This window comes from Cetorhinus maximus, chromosome 12 (genome assembly GCF_964194155.1).
Source record: "Cetorhinus maximus chromosome 12, sCetMax3.hap1.1, whole genome shotgun sequence".
Lineage (NCBI taxonomy): Eukaryota > Metazoa > Chordata > Chondrichthyes > Lamniformes > Cetorhinidae > Cetorhinus > Cetorhinus maximus.
Window position 1 is genome coordinate 91,576,308 of NC_135890.1, and position 24,072 is coordinate 91,600,379.

The following is a 24,072-nucleotide window of genomic DNA, read 5'->3' on the forward strand; positions in this document are numbered from 1 at the left end:
CCGGGCACCAGATCCATTGTTGATGAACCGGCGACAGCTTGGGGCATGCGCAGTAACCAATAACAACACGTTGCATGGTAGTGATTGGCTAAGTGATGCCTACGTTATTGTCCCTGGTTGGCTGAAAACATGATCGCAATTTATGTTACCCAATGAGCGGTTAGGAAAGGCCGCCTCTGCCTCCGGCGGACCAATCAACTGTCGGGGCGGGTCCGGGAGCTGGTGGGGACTTGGGGGCCGACGGCGGTGCCCCTGCAGCGCTCGCTATGGGCCTGAGCGGCAGGCGGGTGTCTGTGGCGGCGGCGGCGGCTGTGCTGCTCGGCTCGCTGACCGCGGTGCTTTTGCCGCAGCTCAGGGGCGGCTTGTGGTCGCTGCGATGCCGCCTCTTAGAGGTGAGCCTGGAGGAAGATCCGATCACCGGGCTCAGCCTGACCTACAGCGGAGTGGAGCTGAGCCAGCTGGAGGAGGCCTGGTCCCTCAGGCAGGAAGCAGGGCCAGGTAGGAGCTGGAGGGAGGAGGGGGGAGGAGGAGGAGGGGGGAGGAGGAGGAGGGGGGAGGAGGGGGGAGGAGGGGGGAGGAGGGGGGAGGAGGAGGGGGGGAGAGGGGAGGGGGGAGGAGGGGAGGGGGGAGGGGGGAGGGGAGGGGGGAGGGGGGAGGGGGGAGGGGAGGGGGGAGGGGAGGGGGGAGGGGGGAGGGGGGAGGGGGGAGGGGAGGGGGGAGGGGGGGGGATGGGGGAGGGGAGGGGGGAGGGGGGGGGGATGGGGGAGGGGGGGGATATGGGGGGGGGGGGATGGGGGAGGGGGATGGGGGAGGGGGGGGGATGGAGGGGGGGAGGGGGGGGGGATGGAGGAGGGGATGGGGAGGGGGGGGGGATGGAGGGGGGGGATGGAGGGGGGGAGGGGGGGGGGATGGAGGAGGGGATGGGGAGGGGGGGGGATGGAGGGAGGGGGGAGGGGGGGGGATGGAGGGAGGGGGGAGGGGGGGGATGGAGGGAGGGGGGGGGGGATGGAGGGGGGGAGGGGGGGGGGATGGAGGGAGGGGGGGGGGGGGATGGAGGGAGGGGGGGGGGGATGGAGGGAGGGGGGGGGGGATGGAGGGGGGGAGGGGGGATGGAGGGAGGGGGGGGGGGGATGGAGGGAGGGGGGGGGGGATGGAGGGGGGGAGGGGGGGGGGATGGAGGGGGGGAGGGGGGGGGGATGGAGGAGGGGGGGGGATGGAGGAGGAGGGGGGGGAGGGGAGGAGGAGGGGGTGGGGTGGGGGGGTGGGGGGAGGGGGGGTGGGGGGGAGGGGGGGTGGGGGGGAGGGGGCGGAACCGGCCTGTGGAGCCGGTCACCGGCCCGTGGATGTGCTGGGAGTGAGGGAGGGGTCACTGGAGAGGTGGCTGGAATGGCTGCTTTCTTCCTTCTCTGTCCCGGTTACCGGACACGGGGATCCCCCGTTTGGACCTGTTTGCCGCCTGGTAAAACTGGGAAATTGTCGCAGCCTCCCCGAGGTTGCTGCTGCTCCCGATCACCAACTCACTCTGACACCCATAAGAATCTAAGGGTCGTAGGGTTACCGTTTTGGGGCGCTGAGTGTTGAACTCCCTCAGCAACTCGTTGCTCCTTAAGAGCCCTTTAACTTCCACATTTATCACATTCAAAAGCAGCAACTTGCATTTACGAAGCGCCCTTGATGCAGCAAACCATCACAGCAGTACAGACAAAAACTGACACTGAGCCAAAAGGCGACCAAAAATTTGGTCGGAGAGGTTTTTAAGGAGAGACTTAAAATGATGAACAGGACGGAGAGTTTTAGGGGTGGAATTCCAGAGCTTAAGAATTTCTTGGCAGCTCAGCTGCCAGTGGTGGGGTGATGGAGGTTGGGGATGCACAGGCCAGAATTAGAAGAATGTAGCATTATTCTTTAAGGGTTATGGGGCTGGAGGAGGTGACAGAGATGGGGAATTAATGGTATTGTCGCTGAAGGATTTGAACACAAGGAAAGGGGAATTTTAACATTGAGGGACCGATAACCAGGGCGTATGGCACTTGGTGCAAGTTAAGATGCAGGCAGCAGAGTTTGAGTTAAGTGTGAGTTTAAGATGGGAGGCTGGCCAGGTAGCCATTGGAAGAGTCAAATCTGGAGCAGTTTTCCCTTTAAGAAGCTGTGCAGTCACCTGAAAGTTGCCAAACACAAATCAGCCCTTTAACTTACTGCACAAAACAATTTAGAAGGCCCACATGCTTAACAAATTATCCTCAAACCACAAAAATAAATGAAAGGGTTTTGTTGATCTGGAGGTAATATGGATTATGCTTTCAGGGCTGAGGCAGGGCAGAGATGTGTGGTGTTACAGAGCTTTAATCATCCAGTTGTGAACTATTCCAGATGGCTGCAGCCTGTCTAACCTGCTAAAATTTTTATAGACTTATCCTAAAGTCGTTTTTCATTTGGGATATACTAATGATTGAGTGAGTTGATAAGCAACACACTGCAAATTATCTGATAAGCTATATGACTATAGCAGATTGAATTTATGATATTTTAAAAATTAGTGGAAGTGCTTTTTTTTGAATTTGTTGTTTACCCCTACTATTAAAAAGTTCAGAGCAAGAGATCGTCTTGGCACCCCGTCTGCAGTCGGGGAACTGTTCATTTTTCGGAGGATTCAGTTATTAGTTAATAAGTGTGAATGAGTGGAATTTGAGAACATAATTTGCCTTTGGTCTGTGAGAATTTAGTGCCCTTTAAATGAAAGTAGTTGCAGTATCACATTCAACCTAACTGCTGCTGTGATTCAGTCAGATGAAATGGCCACTGGGATGGTGAGCCTGTCGCAAACATCTATAAACTGCCAGTGATCATGCTGAATGCTGCCAGAACATGGTTCTTTGTTCCATGTGCTTGTCTTTGCAGATACCTAAGAAATGGTTATAAACTCATTTGAAAATTTTAAAATTGCAACATTTAGCGAATAAATTTTTAACCCTTTCCTAACTGCTGTAATTTGTCCGTTTTAATTGCCTTTGCCTGGTTCTGTGCTGTACCATACAGTATGTATGCACTAAGCCATCAGAACAAGTCCCCAAATTTTGCTTTCTGTTGTTTTGCCAGTCTTGAATATCCACTGGGCGGATGATTTGATCCTGATTTCTACAACCATGTACTTGTCTTGTGAAGAAAGGTTAGACAGGTTAGGCTTGTATCTGCTGGAGCTTAGAAAAGTAAGAGGCAACTCGATTGAAACATAAGATCCTGGGAGTTTTGACAAGGTGGATCTGAAGAGAACGTTTCCTCTTGTGGGAGAATCTAGAGCTAGGAACATAGGAGCAGGAGTAGCTATTCAGCCCGTTGAGACTGCTCCTCCATTCAATATGATCATGGCTGATCATCCGCTTCAATGCCTTTTTCCCACACTATCCCCATATCCCTTTATGTCATTGGTATTTATAAATCCGTCAATCTCTGCTTTAAACAAACTCAATGACTGAGCTTCCACAGCCCTCGGGCAGAGAATTCTAAAGATTCACAATCCTCTGAGTAAAAAATAAATTCCCCATCTCTGTCCTAAGTGGAGCTTAGAAGAGTAAGAGGCAACTTGATTGAAACATAAGATCCTGGGGGTTTTGACAAGGTGGATGTGAAGAGAACGTTTCCTCTTGTGGGAGAATCTAGAGCTATTTTGAAATTGGGTCCCCTGGTTCTCGACTCTACCCTGTCTACCCTTTAAGTATTTTGTAGGTTTCAGTGAGATCACCTCTCATTCTTCGAAACTCTAGAGAATGCAGGCCCAGTTTCTCCAATGTCTCTTCAGAGGACAGTCCCGCCATCCCCGGAACAAGCCTGGTGAACCTTTGTTACACTCCCTCTATGGCAATAATATCCTTTCTAAGGTAAGGGAACCAAAACTGCACACAGTATTCCAGGTGCAGTCTAACCAAGGTTCTATACAATTGAAGCAAGACTTTGCTACTCCTGTACTCAAATCCTCTTGCAATAAAGGTTAACATACCATTAGCCTTCCTAATTGCTTGCTGCACCTGTATGTTAGCTTTCAGTGACATATTGACAAGGACACTCGGGTCCCTTTGTACACTTACACTTTCTAATCTCTTACCATTTAAGAAATACTCTGCACATCCATTTTTCCTACCAATGTGGATAACCTCATATTTTTCCACATTATATTCCATCTGCCATGTTCTTGTCCACTCCCTAAGTCTGTCCAAATCCTCTTGTAGCTGCTTTGCATCTTCCTCACAACACACATTCCCGCCTAGCTTTGAATCATCCACAGACTTGGAAATATTACATTTGGTCCTCACACCCAAATCATTGATATATATTGTGATCAGCTGGGGCCCAAGCACTGATCCTTATGGTACTCCACTTGTCACAGCCTGTCAGCGCAAGAATGACCTGTTTATTCATACTCTGTTGTCTGCCTGTTAGCCAATCCTTAATCCATGCCAGTATATTACCTCCTTTCCCATGTGCTTTAATTTTGCTAACCAGCCTCCTGTGGGGGACTTTATTAAAAGCCTTCTGAAAATCCAAGTATACGATGTCCACTGACTCCCCTTTATCAATTCTGTTATTAACATCCTCAAAGAACTCCAACAGGTTCGTCAAACATGATTTCCCATTCATAAATCCATGTTGACTATGCCCACTCAGATCATTATTATCCAAGTGTCCATTTATCACTTCCTTTATAATAGATACCATTTTCCCTACTACTGATGTAAGACTAACAGGTCTGTCATTCCCTGTTTTCTCTCTCCCTCCCTTCTTAAATAGTGGGGTGACATTTACAACCTTCCAATCTATAAGAACCATTCCAGAATCTATAAAATTTTGGAAGATGATCACCAATGCATCCACTATCTTTATCGCTACCTCTTTTAACACTCTGGGATGTAGACAATCAGATCCCAGGGACTTATCAATCTTCAATCTCATTAATTCTTCCAATACAACCTTCTCACTGATACTAATTTCCTTCAATTCCTCATTCTCCCTAGTCCCTTGGATCGCTAATTCTGGGGGATTTCCTGTCCCTTCCTTAGTGAAGACAGACACAAAGTAATCATTTAGCTTCCCTCCCATTTCTCTATTCCCGTTATAAATTCCATTGATTCTGCCTGTAATGGACCCAAATTTGTCTTAGCCAAATGTTTCCTTTTTACATACCTATAGAAGCTTTTACAGTCCATTTTTGTTTTTTGCTAGGTTATATTCATATCCTATTCTCACTTTATCAGTTTCTTGGTCCTCCTTTGCTGTATTCAAAAATGCTCCCAACCCTCAGGTTTATTACTATTACTGGCAACTTTAAAGGCCTTTTCTTTTCATCTTATTCAATCCTTAACTTCCTTTGTTATCCATGGTTGACTGACTTTTTGAGTTTTTGTGCCTTGAAGGAATGTATAGTTGCTGTAAACTATGTAATAATTATTCAAAGACTATCCATTGCCTATGTACCATCATACCTTTTAATGTATCTTCCCAATCTATCTAGGCCAATTTGCCCTTGTACATTCATAATTTCCTTTGTTCAAATTTAACACTCGGGCTTCAGACTGAACTATCTCACTTTCAAACGATGTAATATTCTATCATTATGATCACTCATCCCTAAAAGTTCTTTTACAATGAGATTATTAATTAACCCTTTTTCATTACATAATACTAGATCAAAAATAGCCTATTTTCTAGTCCGTTCCTCAACATACTGCTCTAGAAAACCACCCCGAACACGTTCCCGAAACTCATCCTTCACAGCATTAGGGCTCATTAGGTTTACCCAGACTATGTGCAGATTGAAGTCACCCATAAGTACTGTTACCCATGCTGCATGCTTCTCTAATCTCCTGATTAACACCATGTTTCACCCTGCCACTGCTATTTCGTTGCCTAAAAATAACTCCTACCAATGTTTGCTGCCCTTTGCTGTTTCTTAGCTCCACCCAGATTCCACATTTTGTTATTCCGATCTGAGATGCTCCCTTACTAATGTACTGATCCCATCCCTTATTATCAGCGCAACACCACCACTTTTTCATTTTGCCTGTCTTTCATAAATGTCAAATGCCCTTGAATATTCAGTTCCCAGTCTTGGTCACCCTATGGCCACGTTTCCATAATGACAATTGGATCATGCCCATTTACCTCTATTTGTGCTTTTAAATCATCTACCTTGTTGCGAATGCCGTGTGCATTCAGGTAGAGTGCCCGTAACTTTGTCTTTTTGACATTATTCTGCATCCTAAATTTAGTTGTTGGTTGCCCTTGTTTCACCTGTCTTCCATTTTCACTTGCTACTTTCCACTTCGCATTACCAGCTTTACTTCCTTCTAACTTGAGCTACCCCTTAGGTTCCCACCCCCATGACAAGCTAGTTTCAACCATCCCCAACAGCACCAGCAAATCTTCTTGTGAGGATATTAGGCCCAGTCCTGTTAAGGTGTAATCTGTCCATCTTGTACAGGTCCCACCTACCGCAGAAATCTGATACCCTCTCTCCTACACCAATTCTCTAGCCACCTATTCAATTGATCAATCCTCCTATTCCTGTGCTCACCAGCATGTGACACTGGGAGTAATCCTGAGATTACTGCTCTTGAGGTCCTGCTTTTTAATTTCCTTCCTAACTCCCTAAAGTCTGCTTTCAGAACCTCTTCCTACCTAATGTCGTTGGCACAAATGTGGACCATACCTCTGGCTGTTCACCCTCCCCCGTAAGGATGTCCTGCAACCACTCCGTTACATCCATGACCCTGGCACCAGGAAGGTAACACACCATCCTGAAGTCACATTTGGTCAGTATCTTATGGGAGAGCTGTTATTTTTAAACAGACATGAGGAGAAATTCTTCCTCTGAGGGTCGCGAGTCTTTGGAACTCTTCCTTAAAAAGCAGCAGAAATAGAGCCTTTGAATATTTTTAAGGCAGAGGTAGATAGATTCTTGATAAGCAAGGGGCTTACCTGGAGTTGAGGTTACAATCCAATCAGCATCGATCCTATTGAATGGTGGAGAAGGCTTGATGGGCCAAGTGGCGTACTCCTACTTCATATGTTTGTAAAAGTCCACATTGCTGTCTGCAGGGCTTGACGTAATGGGTGACAATTAGCTGAGGATCTGATTCGAACGTGGTTAATATGTTCCTGGGAAGTAATTATATTACAAAATGTCCACAAATCTGGCTCAGTTCCACATTACATTGTACATTTGGCTCCATCTAAATTAGAAACTGATTTTTAATTTCAGAAATCAAGTTAGAAGCTAAAGCTGCTCTGCACCAGGCTCTGGAGATGAAGCGTCTTGGGAAGCGAGAGAAGGCATACAGATTATTCGTGCATGCTCTCAACATGGACCCCAATTATGTAGATGCTTTGAATGAATTAGGTGTCTTCATGGAAGAGGAGAAGGATGTTATTCAGGCTGACCATTTATATACAAAAGCTCTGACTATTTCTCCATGTGACGAGAAGGCACTGGTCAACCGTGACAGGACATTACCGTTGGTGGAAGAAATTGACCAAAAACAATTTAGTATTATTGACCGAAAAGTTAAAAAACTGATGGCTATACCCAAAGGGAATGCAGCACTGCACCGTGTGATGGAAGAAAGTTATTACCATCATATTTATCACACTGTGGCTATTGAAGGGAATACATTGACCCTGTCTGAGATCAGGCACATCATAGAAACTAGGTATGCCGTGCCTGGGAAAAGCCTCATGGAACAGAATGAAGTTATAGGGGTTGATGCAGCCATTAAGTATCTCAACAAGTCTTTAGTATCCAGAATTGGATCAGTTAATATTGATGATATTTTGGAGATTCACAAAAGAGTTTTGGGATACGTTGACCCTGTAGAAGCTGGAAGATTTCGGACTAATCAAGTCTTTGTGGGTCACCACATCCCTCCCCATCCACGGGATGTAAAGAAACAAATGCAGGAGTTGGTCCAGTGGTTAAATTCTGAAGAAGCCATGAGTCTACACCCTGTTGAATTTGCTGCCCTTGCACATTATAAACTCGTCTATATCCATCCCTTTGTAGATGGGAATGGAAGGACAGCCCGATTACTTATGAATCTTATTCTAATGCAGGCAGGTTACCCACCTGTCACCATCCGCAAGGAGCAACGGGCTGAGTATTATAGTGCATTAGATTTGGCCAACGAAGGAGATGTAAGGCCATTTATTCGTTTCATTGGAAAGTGTACAGAAATGACACTTGACTTACTGCTGATTGCAACAGCTGATCATTCTGTTGATAAAGGTTTACCTGAAGCTAATCCAAACCACTCCGATTATACGCAAACAATTCTAATTAAAAACTAACTTGTCTCATTGTTCCACATCCTTATTTATAGACTCCGGTTGAGTTGGTGTGAACATCACCATTCTAAACTTTAAATTCCTTTCGTTCCGAAATTTGCCAACTTCTTTACTGAAGGGTTGTTCACATGTTCATGTTAGGCTTTTGCTTGGCTTTATCAGAAGATCCTGAACCAGCTGTGCATGTTTGTTTCTGCTTTTGGAATACTGGTTACTTACCAGTTCAGATCTGCAGATTAAAGCTGCCAAAAAAAAGCACTGAGCCCAATATGAAGTATTCTGGGTTTTTTCAAGATGAATTATACAGGGTGTGATTTAAATTGGTCATATTCTGAACTTGGCTGTTACTGCAAATTAACTGGGACTGCATTTTTTAGGCTGTTCTGTGATCCTCACTGTCTCTCTTACCCCCAGATGTGAGTGTTTGTATTTACAGTGCCAATTTTTTAATGATCTACGTATGATTTATTTGAATATAGTGAACATACTGACAGATTGGACTGCATGTACTTTCAACAGCTAATTAAAATGTCATGCCCACAATTTGGAGGGAGGGATGTGAATTATCTGCAAGAGGCTGGAGCACTTGTGGGGGGTGGAATAACTAAGGGCTGCAAATTCCAACAGTTGTGCCTGGGCAGCAGATTTCTTTATTCACGTTGGCTCACGTCTCTCAATACTTACTAGGAGCTCCAGCAGTTTTTTTTAGAAAAGTGAATGAATGTTTAATGTCTCATGGTATTTTTGGCACATCTAATAGATTTTCACCCAGAGCTTTTCCCACTAGCTTTGTACTTGCTAAAACTGCAGCATGTAATGAAGCTGTGGTGGATGTTCTGATACTTTTAAGTAATCTCTCCATTCTTTATTTAAACCAAACAGTACTAATTATAGATTACTAAGCACAGTTCTAGAATGCCAAAAGATTATTAGTACACATTGTTGAATTTTATCCAACGCCGGGATTCTTGGAGTGTTGGTTGAAGACAATTATGCTAATAAAAGAACTGAGAGAGACCCACATTATTCCTTCAAATCATCAGTTGCTGTGGCTACAGGAGAAACTATTTGTTTCACCGTTTCTAGTCTTTTAATTAAAATCTTGCACTTGAGAAATCAAAAGGATCAGTGTGAACAAACTTCAGTGGACAATACACCAATTGGCCAGTGAGATGTTTGTGAATTGAAATTGCACTTTGTATAAATAAACCTTATTTAAACAGGTTATTAAAACATAGAATTTTATATATAGTATTTAAGATGTAAAAAATAAAATATTTTGCCATCTATGATAGCCTTGAGATTTATTTTTGCTAAGCAGATATGGAACAAGGGTCAGGGGTGGGAAGCACTTGTCCAAAGTGTGGTTTTTGACAGAGATTTGATTTTCTAATTGCCAGAAAACAATCCAATTTCAACTTGTATCGCTGCTGCAAACTTAGTGATATTTTCACACACACACACTTGAAACAATGTGCTTTGAGAAATAATGCTTTTGCTTTGTCACCAAAACCATTCAATGCTGTATTGAGAGGGGAGTAATGCTGGAGCCCAATCAACTGTAACTGTACAGAACCAACACCTGTAAGGTTCCTACTTGTGCAGCTGGGAGACCCTCACTGACTTGAGATTATCTGGAGAAGAGGGGGAAAAATTCCAGCCTTTGGTCATCTGTCAGGCTGACTAATGGTCAACAATGGCCCAATCTACCATAGCGGGCAAGTTCTGATGAAAGGTCCTAGACCTGAAAAGTTAACTGTTTCTTTCTCCACAATACAGACTGCCTGTTGAGTATTTCCACCTTTGTACTATATCCCTGCCTGGTTCAAGTATCAAGATTACTGAATCTTCCACATTGTGCTGCTACCTTGGTTTCAAATTTTACCCAATTGTCACCTACAAGCCGAAGACATCATTTTCTTTTTGCTTTCTTTCTCTCTCCCACCCACACCCTGACCAGTCTAAAGAATATTTTACAAAAGGATGTGGACACAAATAAGTGATGTTAGTATTGGTTGATCCCTTTGTTTTGCCACCCAAAAGTGTAGTGGTGTTGTTTCTTAGGCTACTACCAGTCCAAGCCCGAGTGCAATGAAGAAGAGAGATCGATCATCTTTCAAGGCAGTCCCAAGTGCTTTAGAACCAAATTAATACTTTTGAAGTATAGTCAATATTGAGAGAAAGGCGGCTTTCAATTTGTACACAACAAAGTCCCACAAACAACAATATAATAATGACTACACAGTTTTGGTGATGTTGGCTGAAGGATAAATGTTGGTCAGCCACTGCTCTTCAAGTAGTGTAATTTAATATTTTACATCCACGTAAGAGGGCAGATGAAGCCTTGGTTTAACCCCTCATCTGAAAGGCAGTACTGAGAGTATTAGCCAAGATTTTACACTCAAATCACTGGAGTGAAACTTCAGCCCACAAACTTCTGTCTGACAAAGCTAAGAGTAAGCACCAGGTGAGTTCTAGTTTCAGGTACAGAATCAATAGTCTCACTAGCTCAGATACAACATGAAAGGATAGATTTTGCTTATCAATCTAGATTTGTACCTTTTTTAAAGAGTTTTTAATTAAACACACTGCTTTCACTTTGAACCAATGGAATTTTCTTATAAACCCAGTCTTAATCCTCTGTGATCTTTAGACAATGAATCCTAAACATGATTTTTAACCAATGTTGCATTACAATGCAAATATATAAAATATCACAGCAATATATCAAAAAGTGAAGTCAAAGTAACAATGAAATGGTCCCTGTGATCCTGCTGTACAAACACATATTTCTTTTTACCAAAAAATGCAAAGTAACAGTAGCTTCCAGGGCACTTGTTTAAAACTAACCAAGTAGCAGTTACAAAACACACATACAAGCCATTCTCTGTAAATACATAAGAGCAACTGCTTAAAAAATTCTGACGGAGAAAAGCAACATGGAGCTTCCATCAAGGATATTTAACACTTGTCAAACTCTTAAAAAAAATTATTTACATTTCAGTACGGCTCATCAGAATCCTTAACCAGATGCGTAAAGATGCAAATGGTTTCTGTAAAGGCAGTTCACATTTTTTCTAGATGTTCAGCAGTTTAATAACATATGCTGTAATCACAGGTTACTTTCTCAACAGCATCTTTGCAAAGTCTGCATTGGTCATCTTTTTGGTCTCTTCCATTATAGAGGAATCACCTTTCGAGTTGCCATCCTGATCCCTCAATGTACCATTTTCAGTATTTGCTTCAGATACAGGCAAGCGCTGTAATGCACGAGGTATAAGTGCAAGTTGTGTCCGACCTTTGCCTCTCCTAGAAAAATATCAGGATTCATGAGACAATTCACATGGATCAACATGCAGTCCCAAACTTGCTGACTATTTAGCAAGTTCTGGATACTCATTTTCATTCTCAAGCCCTATTTAAAGGATTCTTGACTTTATCCACACTTATTTTAGTTTAATGTATTTATGTCAACGTTCCAATTCAGTCACCCACATGTTATATTAGCTCCCACTTGGATGGGAACTGTTCTGCCTTTCTAATGATTGTCTACCTGTCCTCTTCAGTCGTCTCCATTTCCAGTCACTATATTTGACAATTTTTTTCATCCTATTCTCCCACCCATCCAACACTATATCATACTATCATTGAAAATATTTGCTCTCCCCAACCTCTTTCTAGATAAGTGCACTGACATCAAGGATCTGACCAGAAACTAGCGATAGGTTAAATGCTGTCTTAAGGTCCTTCCCGTCATTAAAACTCCCCTAGTTACCCATTCCACCGCATCCCTTGCCCAAACGCCCTCTGCTGGTGACTCTCATTTTCATTCCTATCTGTTCCCTTAAACATCCAGCACTGTTTAAGAATCTCATTTAAGCTAATCAAACAGTGGCATTTTCCGTTATTGAAATATTATCCCTATTTCATCCTCAGCAATTTCAACCTGCACCAAAACTCATACTGCAACTTGACCATTTATGTCATGGTCACTGTAGACTTCACTCAACCGCCTCCCACACTGATCTTTCCCACACCAAACCTGGCTAAACTAGTCCCTCCAAGGTTACAATTTACCAACAAGATTAGTTCTCATTTTACCTATAAACATTTCCATACCCAGCTCCAACCTATACTCATTCCACAACAATCCGCAGCTTTTTCCCTATTACTACTTGGAAAAATAAGTCTAAGATGCAACATCCACCTGCTTAATCCCTTCCTCGTTATTAAATTCTATCCCAATATGCAATACTTTCCTAATCTGTATCCTGTTCCTGTATTCATATGTAGGAGAGAGAGAGACAAAATTAAAATTGTTTCAATATGGAATGGTTGAACTCCTAAACTGTAAAAGATCAGTTTTACAAAGTCAATTATCATTGTTCCTATCTGAATAGAAAAACTGTTGCAATATTCTTTGAAAAGACTCGACTTCAAAATTCACTTTGACATGAGATATAATTAGATAGATATATAACTAGAGAGAGAAAAAAACACATTACTGACTAATCATTTGCATTGCTGGTTTTGACACATGCACCTGGTCCCCAATTACAAATAGTTGGACATTTGAGGTGTCAGCTGTGGCTCAGTTCATAGCACCCTCGCCTTTGAATCAGAAGGTTGTGGGTTCATGTCCCACTCCCGGAAACCAAGAACTGTGAATGTACTCGAAAGAATTACATGCGATCTGTTGATAGCTCGAAAGAGTTACACTGTAACCACCACAAAAGGCAGACTAAATATAACTGACCCACATATGAAACAGGAGCCTGCATTAAAAACAAACACAAAAATGCAACATTTATAAAATATGTTCCTGACTCAGGAGCGATTATTGTCCAAGATGAATTTCTGGAATCAGCTTTAGATAGAATTGGTAACCAGGGAGTTGCTTAACTGAATCATAGCTGTTTCAATTTTGTAATAGTTTGATCAGCACTTACGCTCCATACACCTGCCGAGGGAGCAGAGAGCCAGATGATCTGCTGGTTTCAACCTTGCTAGTCTGTTTCCTCTGCGGAGGATTACTGATGGCCACGCTGATTGTGTGATCTTTAACCACCTGTCCATCCAACTTAAGCACAGCCTGGGAGGCTTGGGCTTCATTCTCATATTCAGCATATGCCAAACCCTGAAACAAAAGTCATTTAAATGTTATTCAGATTCCAAAAATTAGAAGTAAGTTGAGAATAACTTATTCACATTTAATAGTTGCTAATGCATGGGACAAACACATGTCAATCAAACTGGGTTGAAACATTCAGATCCAGAGATTACAAAGCTAGAAATGGTCTTCAGATCCTCTACATGGATTCAAATAACACAAAGCTAAATAGCTTATGGGAGTTTTTATTTCCTGGTTTGGGGTGGCAGGGCAGGGCAAGGAGGTGGCAGAGTTCAAATTTGTGAGCCTCATTTGGTATGCGAGACTATAGGACAGCTGGTTTGGGGCTAATTTTTTGATAGGCATCTTCATGTTGCAATTACTATACTAATAGACTTAATGGTTCTCCAGCACTCAGGCAGAGTGTGCACCTCCTGCCCTGTCAGAAGGACACTACCCTTCCCACAAAGAATTTCAGTATTAGTTTGAAAAGACTGAAGGAACAGGCTGTCTTGTGCATTGAGAGTGACGAAAGTTGAGATTTTAATCTAATAAAGGGCAAGTAGTTTTCAGTCAACATGAGAGTTCACAGGAAAACCAACACAAGTCAACTTGGCCAGTGGAATGTGGAGAAGATTCGATTATTGGTAAGGAAACGCAATTTGATGCTTACAATTTCCAGGCTTATGGACAAGTAGTTCATTGAAATAAATTAACTTTCCAGAGAGGGCAAGTTACTCAAAGTTTATTCAAAATCTGAAATGTTCTTGCTTCACAGGTGATTGACAAACGCCACCTATTCAATAGGCCACTGTATAAGATGTACCTTTGGCTTTCCAGAGCGATTAGTGACGAGACGGATCTCCTTTAGGTTTCCATGCTCTTTGCAGATCTCCTCCAGTTCCTCTTTAGTGCAGGAGAAAGGTAAACCTGAAATAAAGACCTTGTGTTTCTCTAAGCTGGTGCTGTACTTAAACACCTGGAGAAGAAAAAGCACAAAACATTAAGAAAAAAATGGATTTCTTTAAAGCTCTGCTGCTTCTGTTCAATGTTGTGAATCTTGTAAACACTAGTGCCTCATTACTGCCTTCCACTATCTGGGAAAGATTTGCAAAATAGTGGATACCAGAAAAATTAGATTATAAGGAGATATGACAAAGGAAGTGGAGAAATGAGAATACAGTAGAATCAGAAATTTATGGAGGCAACTAGTCAGCACATTGTGTCTGTACTAAAATGACATATCCAGTCTAATCCTACTTTCCAGCTATTGATCCGTAACCATGAAGGTTGTGGCACTTTTCACAGCCAATGAAGTACTTTTGTAGTGTAATCACTGTTGTAATGTAGGAACTGCAGCAGCCAATTTTTGCATAGCAAGCTCCCTATGTTTGCTAGGGAGAGCGATGTGATGCGATAATGACTAGATAATCTGTTTATGTTCTGTTGATTGAGAGATAAATATTGACCAATGCACTGCAGACATCTCCCCTGCTCTTCCTTGAAATACTGCCATGGGATATTGTACATCCACCAGGCAGATTGGGCCTCAGTTTGATGTCTCATTGGAAAGATGACACCTCCAACAGTGTAACACTCCTCAGTACTGCACTGAAAAGTCAGCCTTGATTTTGGTGCTCAAGCGTGGAAGTGGGACTTGAATGCAGAACCTTGTGATTCAGAGGTGAGGGTGTTACTAAATGAGCCACGGCTGACACTATATGGTGATATCCAAGTACTACTTCTCAAATGCAATGAGGATTTCTGACTCCATCACCCTCTTAAGGCAGTGAGTTCCAGATCCCCACTACCCTCCAGGTAAAAAATAGCCTCTCTCCTCAACTACCCTCTAATCTAATTCTACCAATTACTTTAAATCAATGCCCTCCGGTTATTGACCTCTTTAACGAAAGGAAATAGATTATTCTTAACCACTCTCCAGTCCCTCATAATTCTGTACAATTAAAATAATTTCAGTTGAATATCCCCTCAGCCTTCTCTGTCCAAAGAAAACAATCATAGACTTGTTATGATACAGAAGGAGGCCATTTGGCCCATTGTGTATGCACCAGCTCACGAATGAGCATAATGACATAGTGCCATTCTCCTGCCTTCTCCCCATAACCCTGCACACTGTTTCTATTCAAATAATCAGCAATGCCCTCGTGAATGCCTCGATTGAACCAGCCTCCACCACACTTCCAGGCAGTACATTCCAGGCACATTGAGAAAGATGAGGGGGATAGTTTGTCTTTGTTGCAATTACATAGGATGTCATTTGTGACATTAAGAGCCATTTCTGTACTACGGTATCCTTTTCAGCAACATTTCAATTATTAATGCAATGCCAATCATCCTTTCTGGTCAAGTAAGGAAACAACTTAAACAGTTCAATCTCACTACTGTGTGTAGCAAATGCTTCTTGGAGATTTGAAAAATTTCAAATTCGTGAATCTTTTTTTTGTTCGACTTTTCTTTCTCTCTCTCTCTCTCAATTCAATCTTTTTTGTCCTCTTTTTATTTCCCCACAGACAAATGTTTGTCTGGACATGAGCACAACTCAAAAGTGCATCGTTTAATCCCCTGAACTTGCCGACCAATTTGTGCATTAATAGTGCCATGCGTCATCAGGTTGCCATTACTTTTCTCGCAAAATTCAGCCCATTCTTCCCATTCTACAGATTTGAGCACAAAAAAGATCCCATGTCCCCTATTCTTTAAGTAGTGAAATGGGATCTTTTACATCCACCTGAGGGGGGAGCCGAGGCCACAGTTTAACGTCTAATCCGAAAGACAGCGCCTGCAACAGTGCAGCACTGCCTTAGTTTCTGTACTATATACTATGTATTTCTACATCCTGCACTGGAATATTAGCCTAGGTTTTTGTGCTCAAATCTGTAGAAAGGGAAGAATGGGCTGAATTTTGCGAGAAAAGTAATGGCAACCTGATGACGCATGGCACTATTAATGCACAAATTGGTCAGCAAATTCAGGGGATTAAGAGATGCACTTTTGAGTTGTGCTCATGTCCAGACAAGCATTTGTCTGTGGAGAGATAAAGCGAGAACAAGAAAGATTGAATTAAGAGAGAGAGAAAGAAAAGTCGAAGGAGAAAAAAAAAAGATATTCACGAATTTGAAATTTTTCAAATCTCCAAGAAGCATTTGCTACACACACTAGTGAGATTGAACTGTTCAAGTTGTTTCCTTTCTTGACCAGAAAGGTTGACTGGCATTGCATTAATAATTGAAATGTTGCTGAAAAGGATACCGTAGTACAGAAATGGCTCTTAAAGTAACAAATGACATCCTATGTGATTGCGTCAAAGACAAACTATCCCCCCTTATCTTTCTCAATGTGTCTGGAATGCATTGCCTGGAAGTGTGGTGGAGGCAGGTTCAATCAACGCATTCAAGAGGGCATTGGCTGATTATTTGAAAAGAAACAGTGTGCAGGGACAACCCCAGTCTATCCAATCCTTCCTCTTAGCTAAAATTCTCCATTCTTCAATGTTACAAAATGTTTAAGGAAACAATGGTTTGTGAGAGGATTGAAGGAAACATCTCAGAAAAGAACAAGATGAGAGCAGAATTCTATCAGAATTGCACCTCGAGTATCTTGTTCAATATTGTTTTGAACCATATCACAAACAAGCCAATGGAATTTAGAAATGTAAGTGGACCTGTGATTAAATGGGTCCTTTCACTACAGCCAATTGGAACTTCTTGAAAGAAAAGTCGCACAAAGGAAAATATTAAAAATCACAACACAGATACCAAAAGTAGTACCTTAAATTCTGGATTCTTTGCTTTGTCGACACAGGGTGAAACAAACATTGGCCGACCCTCTAACTCCTGGCGGTCCAGCCGCAAGGCATCGGTAGCCGCTTTCTCCTCCTCAAACTCCACATAACAATATCCTCGAAAAAGTCCTCTATTACTGTAAACAGGGCGGATGTCTGCAATCTGACCAAAGCTTTCAAATATCGCCTTCAGCCTCTCCTCGGGATTGGGCATTGAATATGAGAGATTACTGACAAACACAGTCAGGTCATCCTTGCTGTTATCGTGGAGAACTTTGTTCCTCGTGGCAGCTACAGCTTTTTGTTTTTGCAATGCTGGAGTCTCTAGGATCTTTGTGTTGTTTTTACGACCAAACAGACCACATTCTGTTGACATATCCTCTTCCTCAGCTTCTTCCGGTTCCCCAGCTCGTGACTTTTTACTTGGTTGATCTGAAATTTAAAGATGAATTATTAGAAATTTCCCTCATGGTCATAAATGGAGCAGGGAATGGGAAACTCTTTCAAGTTATCAACAGTCACAGATTGCAACTCTTTCGAGTACAATCACAGTTCTTGGTTTCCGGGAGTGGGACATGAACCCACAACCCTCTGATTCAAAGGCGAGGGTGCTATGAACTGAGCCACAGCTGACACCTCAGGGAATGGGAAACTCGAGTTATCAACAGTCACAGATTGCAACTCTTTCGAGTACAATCACAGTTCTTGGTTTCCGGGAGTGGGACGTGAACCCACAACCCTCTGATTCAAAGGCGAGGGTGCTATGAACTGAGCCACAGCTGACACCTCAGGGAATGGGAAACTCTTTCGAATTATCAACAGTCACAGATTGCAACTTCTTTCGAGTACAATCACAGTTCTTGGTTTTTCCAGGAGTGGGACATGAACCCACAACCCTCTGATTCAAAGGCGAGGGTGCTATGAACTGAGCCACAGCTGACACCTCAATGTGAAACTCTTTCGAGTTATCAACAGTCACAGATTGCAACTCTTTCGAGTACAATCACAGTTCTTGGTTTCCGGGAGTGGGACATGAACCCACAACCCTCTGATTCAAAGGCGAGGGTGCTATGAACTGAGCCACAGCTGACACAAAATTCTTTCGAGTTATCAACAGTCACAGATTGCAACTCTTTCGAGTACAATCACAGTTCTTGGTTTCCGGGAGTGGGACATGAACCCACAACCCTCTGATTCAAAGGCGAGGGTGCTATGAACTGAGCCACAGCTGACACCTCAGAGAATGGGAAACTCTTTCGAGTTATCAACAGTCACAGATTGCAACTCTTTCGAGTACAATCACAGTTCTTGGTTTCCGGGAGTGGGACATGAACCCACAACCCTCTGATTCAAAGGTGAGGGTGCTATGAACTGAGCCACAGCTGACACCTCAATATGAAACTCTTTCAAGTTATCAACAGTCACAGATTGCAACTCTTTCGAGTACAATCACAGTTCTTGGTTTCCGGGAGTGGAACATGAACCCACAACCCTCTGATTCAAAGGCGAGGGTGCTATGAACTGAGCCACAGCTGACACCTCAGGGAATGGGAAAGACAAACTGAAGCAACAGAGGTGTTAATGGTTGGTTCATTATGTTATGAAAGATACACAGCTGATGAGCATTGTTTGATTAAGGATTCAGACCACATACAAATAGGTCAGGAGGTGTCAGCTGTGGCTCAGTTCATAGCACCCTCGCCTTTGAATCAGAGGGTTGTGGGTTCATGTCCCACTCCCGGAAAACCAAGAACTGTGAATGTACTCGAAAGAGTTACAATCTGTGACTGTTGATAACTCGAAAGAGTTACAAATAGGTCAGGTGCCCCTTTGCAGGGCTGTTAATTAGTTTATTAGTGAATTAATTTCACTGTTGTACTCAGAGTATGAAGAGAGTCAGCTAGAACACTGGGTTAGTAGTTAGGAAGCAAAGATCTATAATGCTGCATACTGTGAATAAACTTACTAACAAGGAAAAGATCTGTGTCCTCTTCCATACTTCACCATCTGGCTTGGATCTGTTTAACAAGGGGAACAGTCCCATAGCAGAATACAAGCCCAGTGGTGGTGAAAAGAAACTAGTGTAAACCAGTGTTAAATCTGTGATTTTGATCTTGATCATCAGCAATCCCACAGCAGCTTCAACTTTTACCTAGTTCCTTTAAAACAGCAAGCTTTCCAAGGCACCTCATAGAAGACAAGAGAGATGTATGGGGAAATGGGAGAAGGGTTAGGAGGCTGATGGAGAAAATGACACTGATGAGCTCTTCAAAGGAGGACAAGAGCCCCTTACACCTCTTATATCTATCTATCCTTATATACTGTAAAATTAGAACTATTCACAAGCCGATAAGAGATTTGAAAAAGATTTTTAAAATAAACTACTACATCCTAACCAACTCTACCTTCTGATTTCCTAAATTGCTGTACTATTTGTGAATACATTATATATTATTTACAGTTGAAGTATCATATATAAAAATGACTAAATCCATCATTTAAAATGGGGATACATCTATGCCCCAGTTTAATTATCCTCGCCCTCTAACCCTGCTTCACGTGAAGACTACACTTGGCCTTGACTCCATGGGACAGTAAAGAGTAGAAGTCATTAAAAGTAAAAACAAAACATTCTGGAAATACTCAGCAGGTCTGGCAGCATTTGTGGAGCAAGAAACAGAATTAACGTTTCAGATTGATGACACTTCATCAGATGTCAGTTCTCCTCGCAACAGAAAAGATTAACAGGTGACCTAATAGAAGTTTTGATAGAGTAGATATCTGCTGAGTGGGTCAATAACCATAGATTTAAAATAATTGGCAAAAGACCTAGACAGGAGACAAGAAGATTTTTCTCCCTCACACAAAAGATTATAAAAGATCTGGAACACTTTACCTGAAAGGGTGGAGGCAGTTGATTCCATTTATGATTTTAAACGGGAGTTGCACAGTTATTTGAGGATCACAGACAAAAAGCTGGTGTGTGGAACAAAGTACAACTGCTCTTTCAAGAGCCAGCATGGATACAATGGGCAGATTGACCTCATTCAGTGCTGTATGATTCTACTCTACGAAATCTGCTACTAATTGAGTAGTGAGAGTATGGTCGGTCATATTTTTCTGGGTGCAGGAGTAAATCAGGGAGTATCTGAAATTAGAAAATTCTGTTCTAGCCAGGTCCTGTTGAGTGGTTAGTCAGCCAGTACTAAATTTCCCAGCCTCAGATACCCAATTGAAATTATGTCAATCCACTTAAATATAAATATTGAAATAACTAACCTATTGACCTAAAAGAACATATAGCTGTAAACTGAGCTTTGTGGTTCATTTAATACAGCAGCAATTCTCCATAAGGCTGAAAGAATGAAAGCTTAAACTTTCCCCATGTTAGAACACAGTAGTTTAAAAACAAACTTTTGCCCTAATTACTGACGCACTCTACGAGATATCCCCTTGTTAAAATATTGGCACACATGGGATAGGTCTCACTCATTAACTACATGAGTTACAATCTTTTCACAGGGTGTCATACCAATTTGGGTGCCCCATTCCTCTTCATCAGCTTTGCGTTTGTCTCCAGGTAATGCCTGTTTCTGGGCCTTTTTCGCAGCTTTCTTTTCAGATCTATCTTTCTTCCGCTGCATATTTTTCTCCTCTTCCTGTTTTGTCAGCAGGGCTTCCTTTGCTGCAGCCTGGACAAAATATTAAAAATAGGGGTTAGAAAACTAAATTCACCTCAAGGAGGAAATCTTTTCCTTTTAATGGTATTTAAACTAATCTCCAGATGGCCTGGTCGAGTGAGAGGCAAGGATACTAATAAACATGAATTAGCTATCTTAGTATATGACTCAATATATCTATCCCCCATAGAAACTAGTGCTATTCGCCTAATAAACAGTTAAAGAATTACATTTTTAAGTTACTAAAGTCAATGTTCAGACCAGAGGCCTACAGAGTATCTAGGAGAAGATGTGGTACTGTTCCTGAAGTTTGTGTTCAAGCCTGGTTGCTACCCCTCTTCTTTCGGGCAGGAAATACTAATCATGTCAGGTGGGTCTGCTGTTGATTTGGTGGATAGAGGTGGAAAAAGTGTCGGGTGGTGTGAAAGAATGACAGGGCTGGTTTATGGGATGGACACCTTTCATCTCAAGGCAGTGCACACCAGGGGATTGATCCAATTGTTTAATGGACTAACAGCCCCACAATGTTTTGTCAGCATTTTCTGTTTCATTTTCAGACCTGCTACATTCATAGCACTTTTTTCTTGTCTGGACCACTCCATATCTTTACATGTTCTCAACCAGTTGAATGTTCTTTTTATGTCTTCCCATCACCTCACTGATATTTTTTTTTAAAATCATCCGACAACCTTATATTAAGGATTTAATCCATTTCCTTCCTGCCCGCAACTGGCTTGTTAGCTCTGATGAAATATCATTGACTGAAACGTTAATTCTTTCTCTCCACAGATGTTGCTTGACCTGCTGAGTGTTTTCCAGCATTTTGTTTTAATTTCAAAATTCCAGCATTTGCAGTACGTTCTTTTAGTTTTAGTGGCTTATCTGTTCTCCCCTCTTCCCCCTTTTGTCTTTAATTTAACCAAATTTAAAATGTTTACTTGTCCTTCTGATGTAGGATACATATCCAAATGTTAAAGCCTGCTATTTCTCTTCATGGATGCTAACTGATCTAATATATTTCCAGCATATTCTGTTTTTATTTTAGATTTCCAATATTGCATTTTTTTTCTTTTTGATCTGCAATTAAAACATTAGCCAGCCTGATGCAACACACTGTCTCAAAGTCTCCTAGTATTGGTTCAGCTGGATTGGCTTTGCAATAATAAAAATTCAAACCAGACAAGCCATACCTCAGGTTAGCTACAAAAACATTGAAACTTTCTTCGGATTCAAAATGTTATAAAACTTCCTATTTGCCACAGAAATTTCTGTTGTTTACTGTGTTGACTGGGGAGTCAGTCAGCGCACTGCATTTGAACTGGGATCATTTAATGGTATACTATAGAAGGTGCTTTAACTCAGCATCAAACTTGCATACATTGGATCTGGAAGTACACAATACTGAGAATCAGTGCCAAAAGTGGGAAAGAACTCTAGTCTCTGGTATTGAAGTCTCCAATCCTAATGACACACAGAGAATTCAGAGGCTGAGTCATTCCAAGCCACCCCTGCACACCTTCCTATGGTCAGCCCTAAGAGCAACTTTGGCAGAAGTTACTTACCAGCCTCTCTTAATGAATATCAGTGATTACAGTGCATCCTCTATAGCACTGATTAATCATGTCAGAAACTATTCCATACCAAGCATTGGAAGAATCCCCTAATATCACCAAAACTGACCTCACCTGACAAAAAGTACAATTCGCTATATACTTACTTTGGCCCTCTGCTCATTAACTCGGTTAAGTCTGGTCTCCGTCTTCTCTACAGCTAGGTCCCAATCCTCCAAAGAGCCTGAAAAAGGAAAGGATAAAAGGATGTTTTACTACTCTGAATGAGTTTCATTATTCCTGTTCAAGTTTCTCTAAAATTACTGAAGGAGATGGCACAATGTTAAAAAGAGCCAGCATAATTTCTTGACATTCCTTGATTGTAACTGTTACAGAATCATTTGTAGTTTGACTTGTGCTTAGAAGAAGTTTGATAAAACTTAGCCGAAAGGATTGATTTCCTTCAGTTCAGCAAATTTTTCTACTGAGTCACTGAGCCATACAGAGCAGATATGATCCCAGAGCTGGGACCATGCTGTATCAGCTGACCTCAGGGCATAGGTTAGAGTGCTACAATTGATCTCAGCGCTGCTGGGCTGGAGGAAGAAAATCAACCTTGGTTACTGTTCCTGTTTGCTATAGAGTGACACTTGTTGATTGTGTGTGTTGGACACTGGGTGAGTATACAATCTGATTCAGCCATGATACCTCTTCGATCTAGTGCCCGCTTTCTGCTGAAAGTCACACATGACTCAGGGCCACCTGGCTAAGTAATGAAACATGGTTAGTTCCTGTGGAATGTAAAGTGTGAACACCTTCAGGATAGAACTAAAAGTGAAAGAGAGGGAGAACATCAATTTATGTAGCAACATACATCCTCAGGATGTTCCAAAACAAATTATAACCAATCCATGATGTTTGTTGTACAGCCCCTTTATGAGGCAAACATCACAACCAAATTTGAACACAGTAATTTAATAAATGACCAGATAATTTTAATGATGTTGAATGAAGAACAAATGTTTCCTGGATACTAGGATAACTCTCTGCTCTTCTTCAAATAATTCCATGACATCTTTTATACCCACTAGCTCTCAGCCTAACATGTTATCTGACAATGCACAGCATTGAAGTGTCATCCTAGGTAACATGCTCAAGCTTATTGCGGGGCTTAAAGGGGAGAGTGAAAAAGTGAAAAACTTATCAGAAATTGGAAGTTTAACCATTTGGTCTGAGCACTGTTTCAAAGATTCATCTAAGGGTTGAGAATTCTTATGCTTTCTGCTTACTTCTGGCAAGGCTGTCCCTTCAAATCTCCAACTATCCCATGGTTGTAGACTCCCAGTTCAACAAAGGTGTCGCAAGTGTCTTAAGCTTAGCCACCTCAGGTCAGAACTCTCCTGTTTCTAAATGTTCATTAACTCTGGAGTCTTGCATATAGGAGCTCCCTCTCTCTCTTCTCAGCTTGGCTATCCCAGAAGTCCAACTCACTGCTAATAGAGTCCTTTAGTTATCAAGGGTTTAAACCCTTTTATCCAGAGTTTCAGCTCAATTCTGCTTGATAGAATTGACCCCTGCAGCATATTTGTTCTAAACTAA

At 42.1% G+C, this 24,072-nt stretch overlaps 2 protein-coding genes across 2 annotated transcripts in view; one reads left to right on the plus strand and one right to left on the minus strand.

Moving 5' to 3' along the window:
• The first annotated feature begins 219 nt into the window (after positions 1-219).
• On the plus strand, positions 220-9,619 carry ficd (FIC domain protein adenylyltransferase). The gene is made up of 2 exons (XM_078554100.1): positions 220-498; positions 7,253-9,619. The coding sequence occupies exons 1-2, from the start codon at positions 267-269 to the stop codon at positions 8,332-8,334; spliced, it is 1,314 nt and encodes a 437-aa protein (XP_078410226.1). The 5' UTR covers positions 220-266; the 3' UTR covers positions 8,335-9,619.
• Positions 9,619-24,072, minus strand: part of sart3 (spliceosome associated factor 3, U4/U6 recycling protein) — a 39,242-nt gene continuing 24,788 nt past the window's right edge. Inside the window, exons 14-19 of the mRNA XM_078554099.1 lie at positions 22,641-22,717; positions 20,776-20,935; positions 17,230-17,675; positions 14,268-14,420; positions 13,281-13,468; positions 9,619-11,640 (exon numbers count right to left, since the gene is read on the minus strand). Of these exons, the coding sequence (XP_078410225.1) occupies positions 11,451-11,640; positions 13,281-13,468; positions 14,268-14,420; positions 17,230-17,675; positions 20,776-20,935; positions 22,641-22,717 (1,214 nt within the window). The 3' untranslated portion in view covers positions 9,619-11,450. The remainder of the gene's footprint in view (positions 11,641-13,280; positions 13,469-14,267; positions 14,421-17,229; positions 17,676-20,775; positions 20,936-22,640; positions 22,718-24,072) is intronic.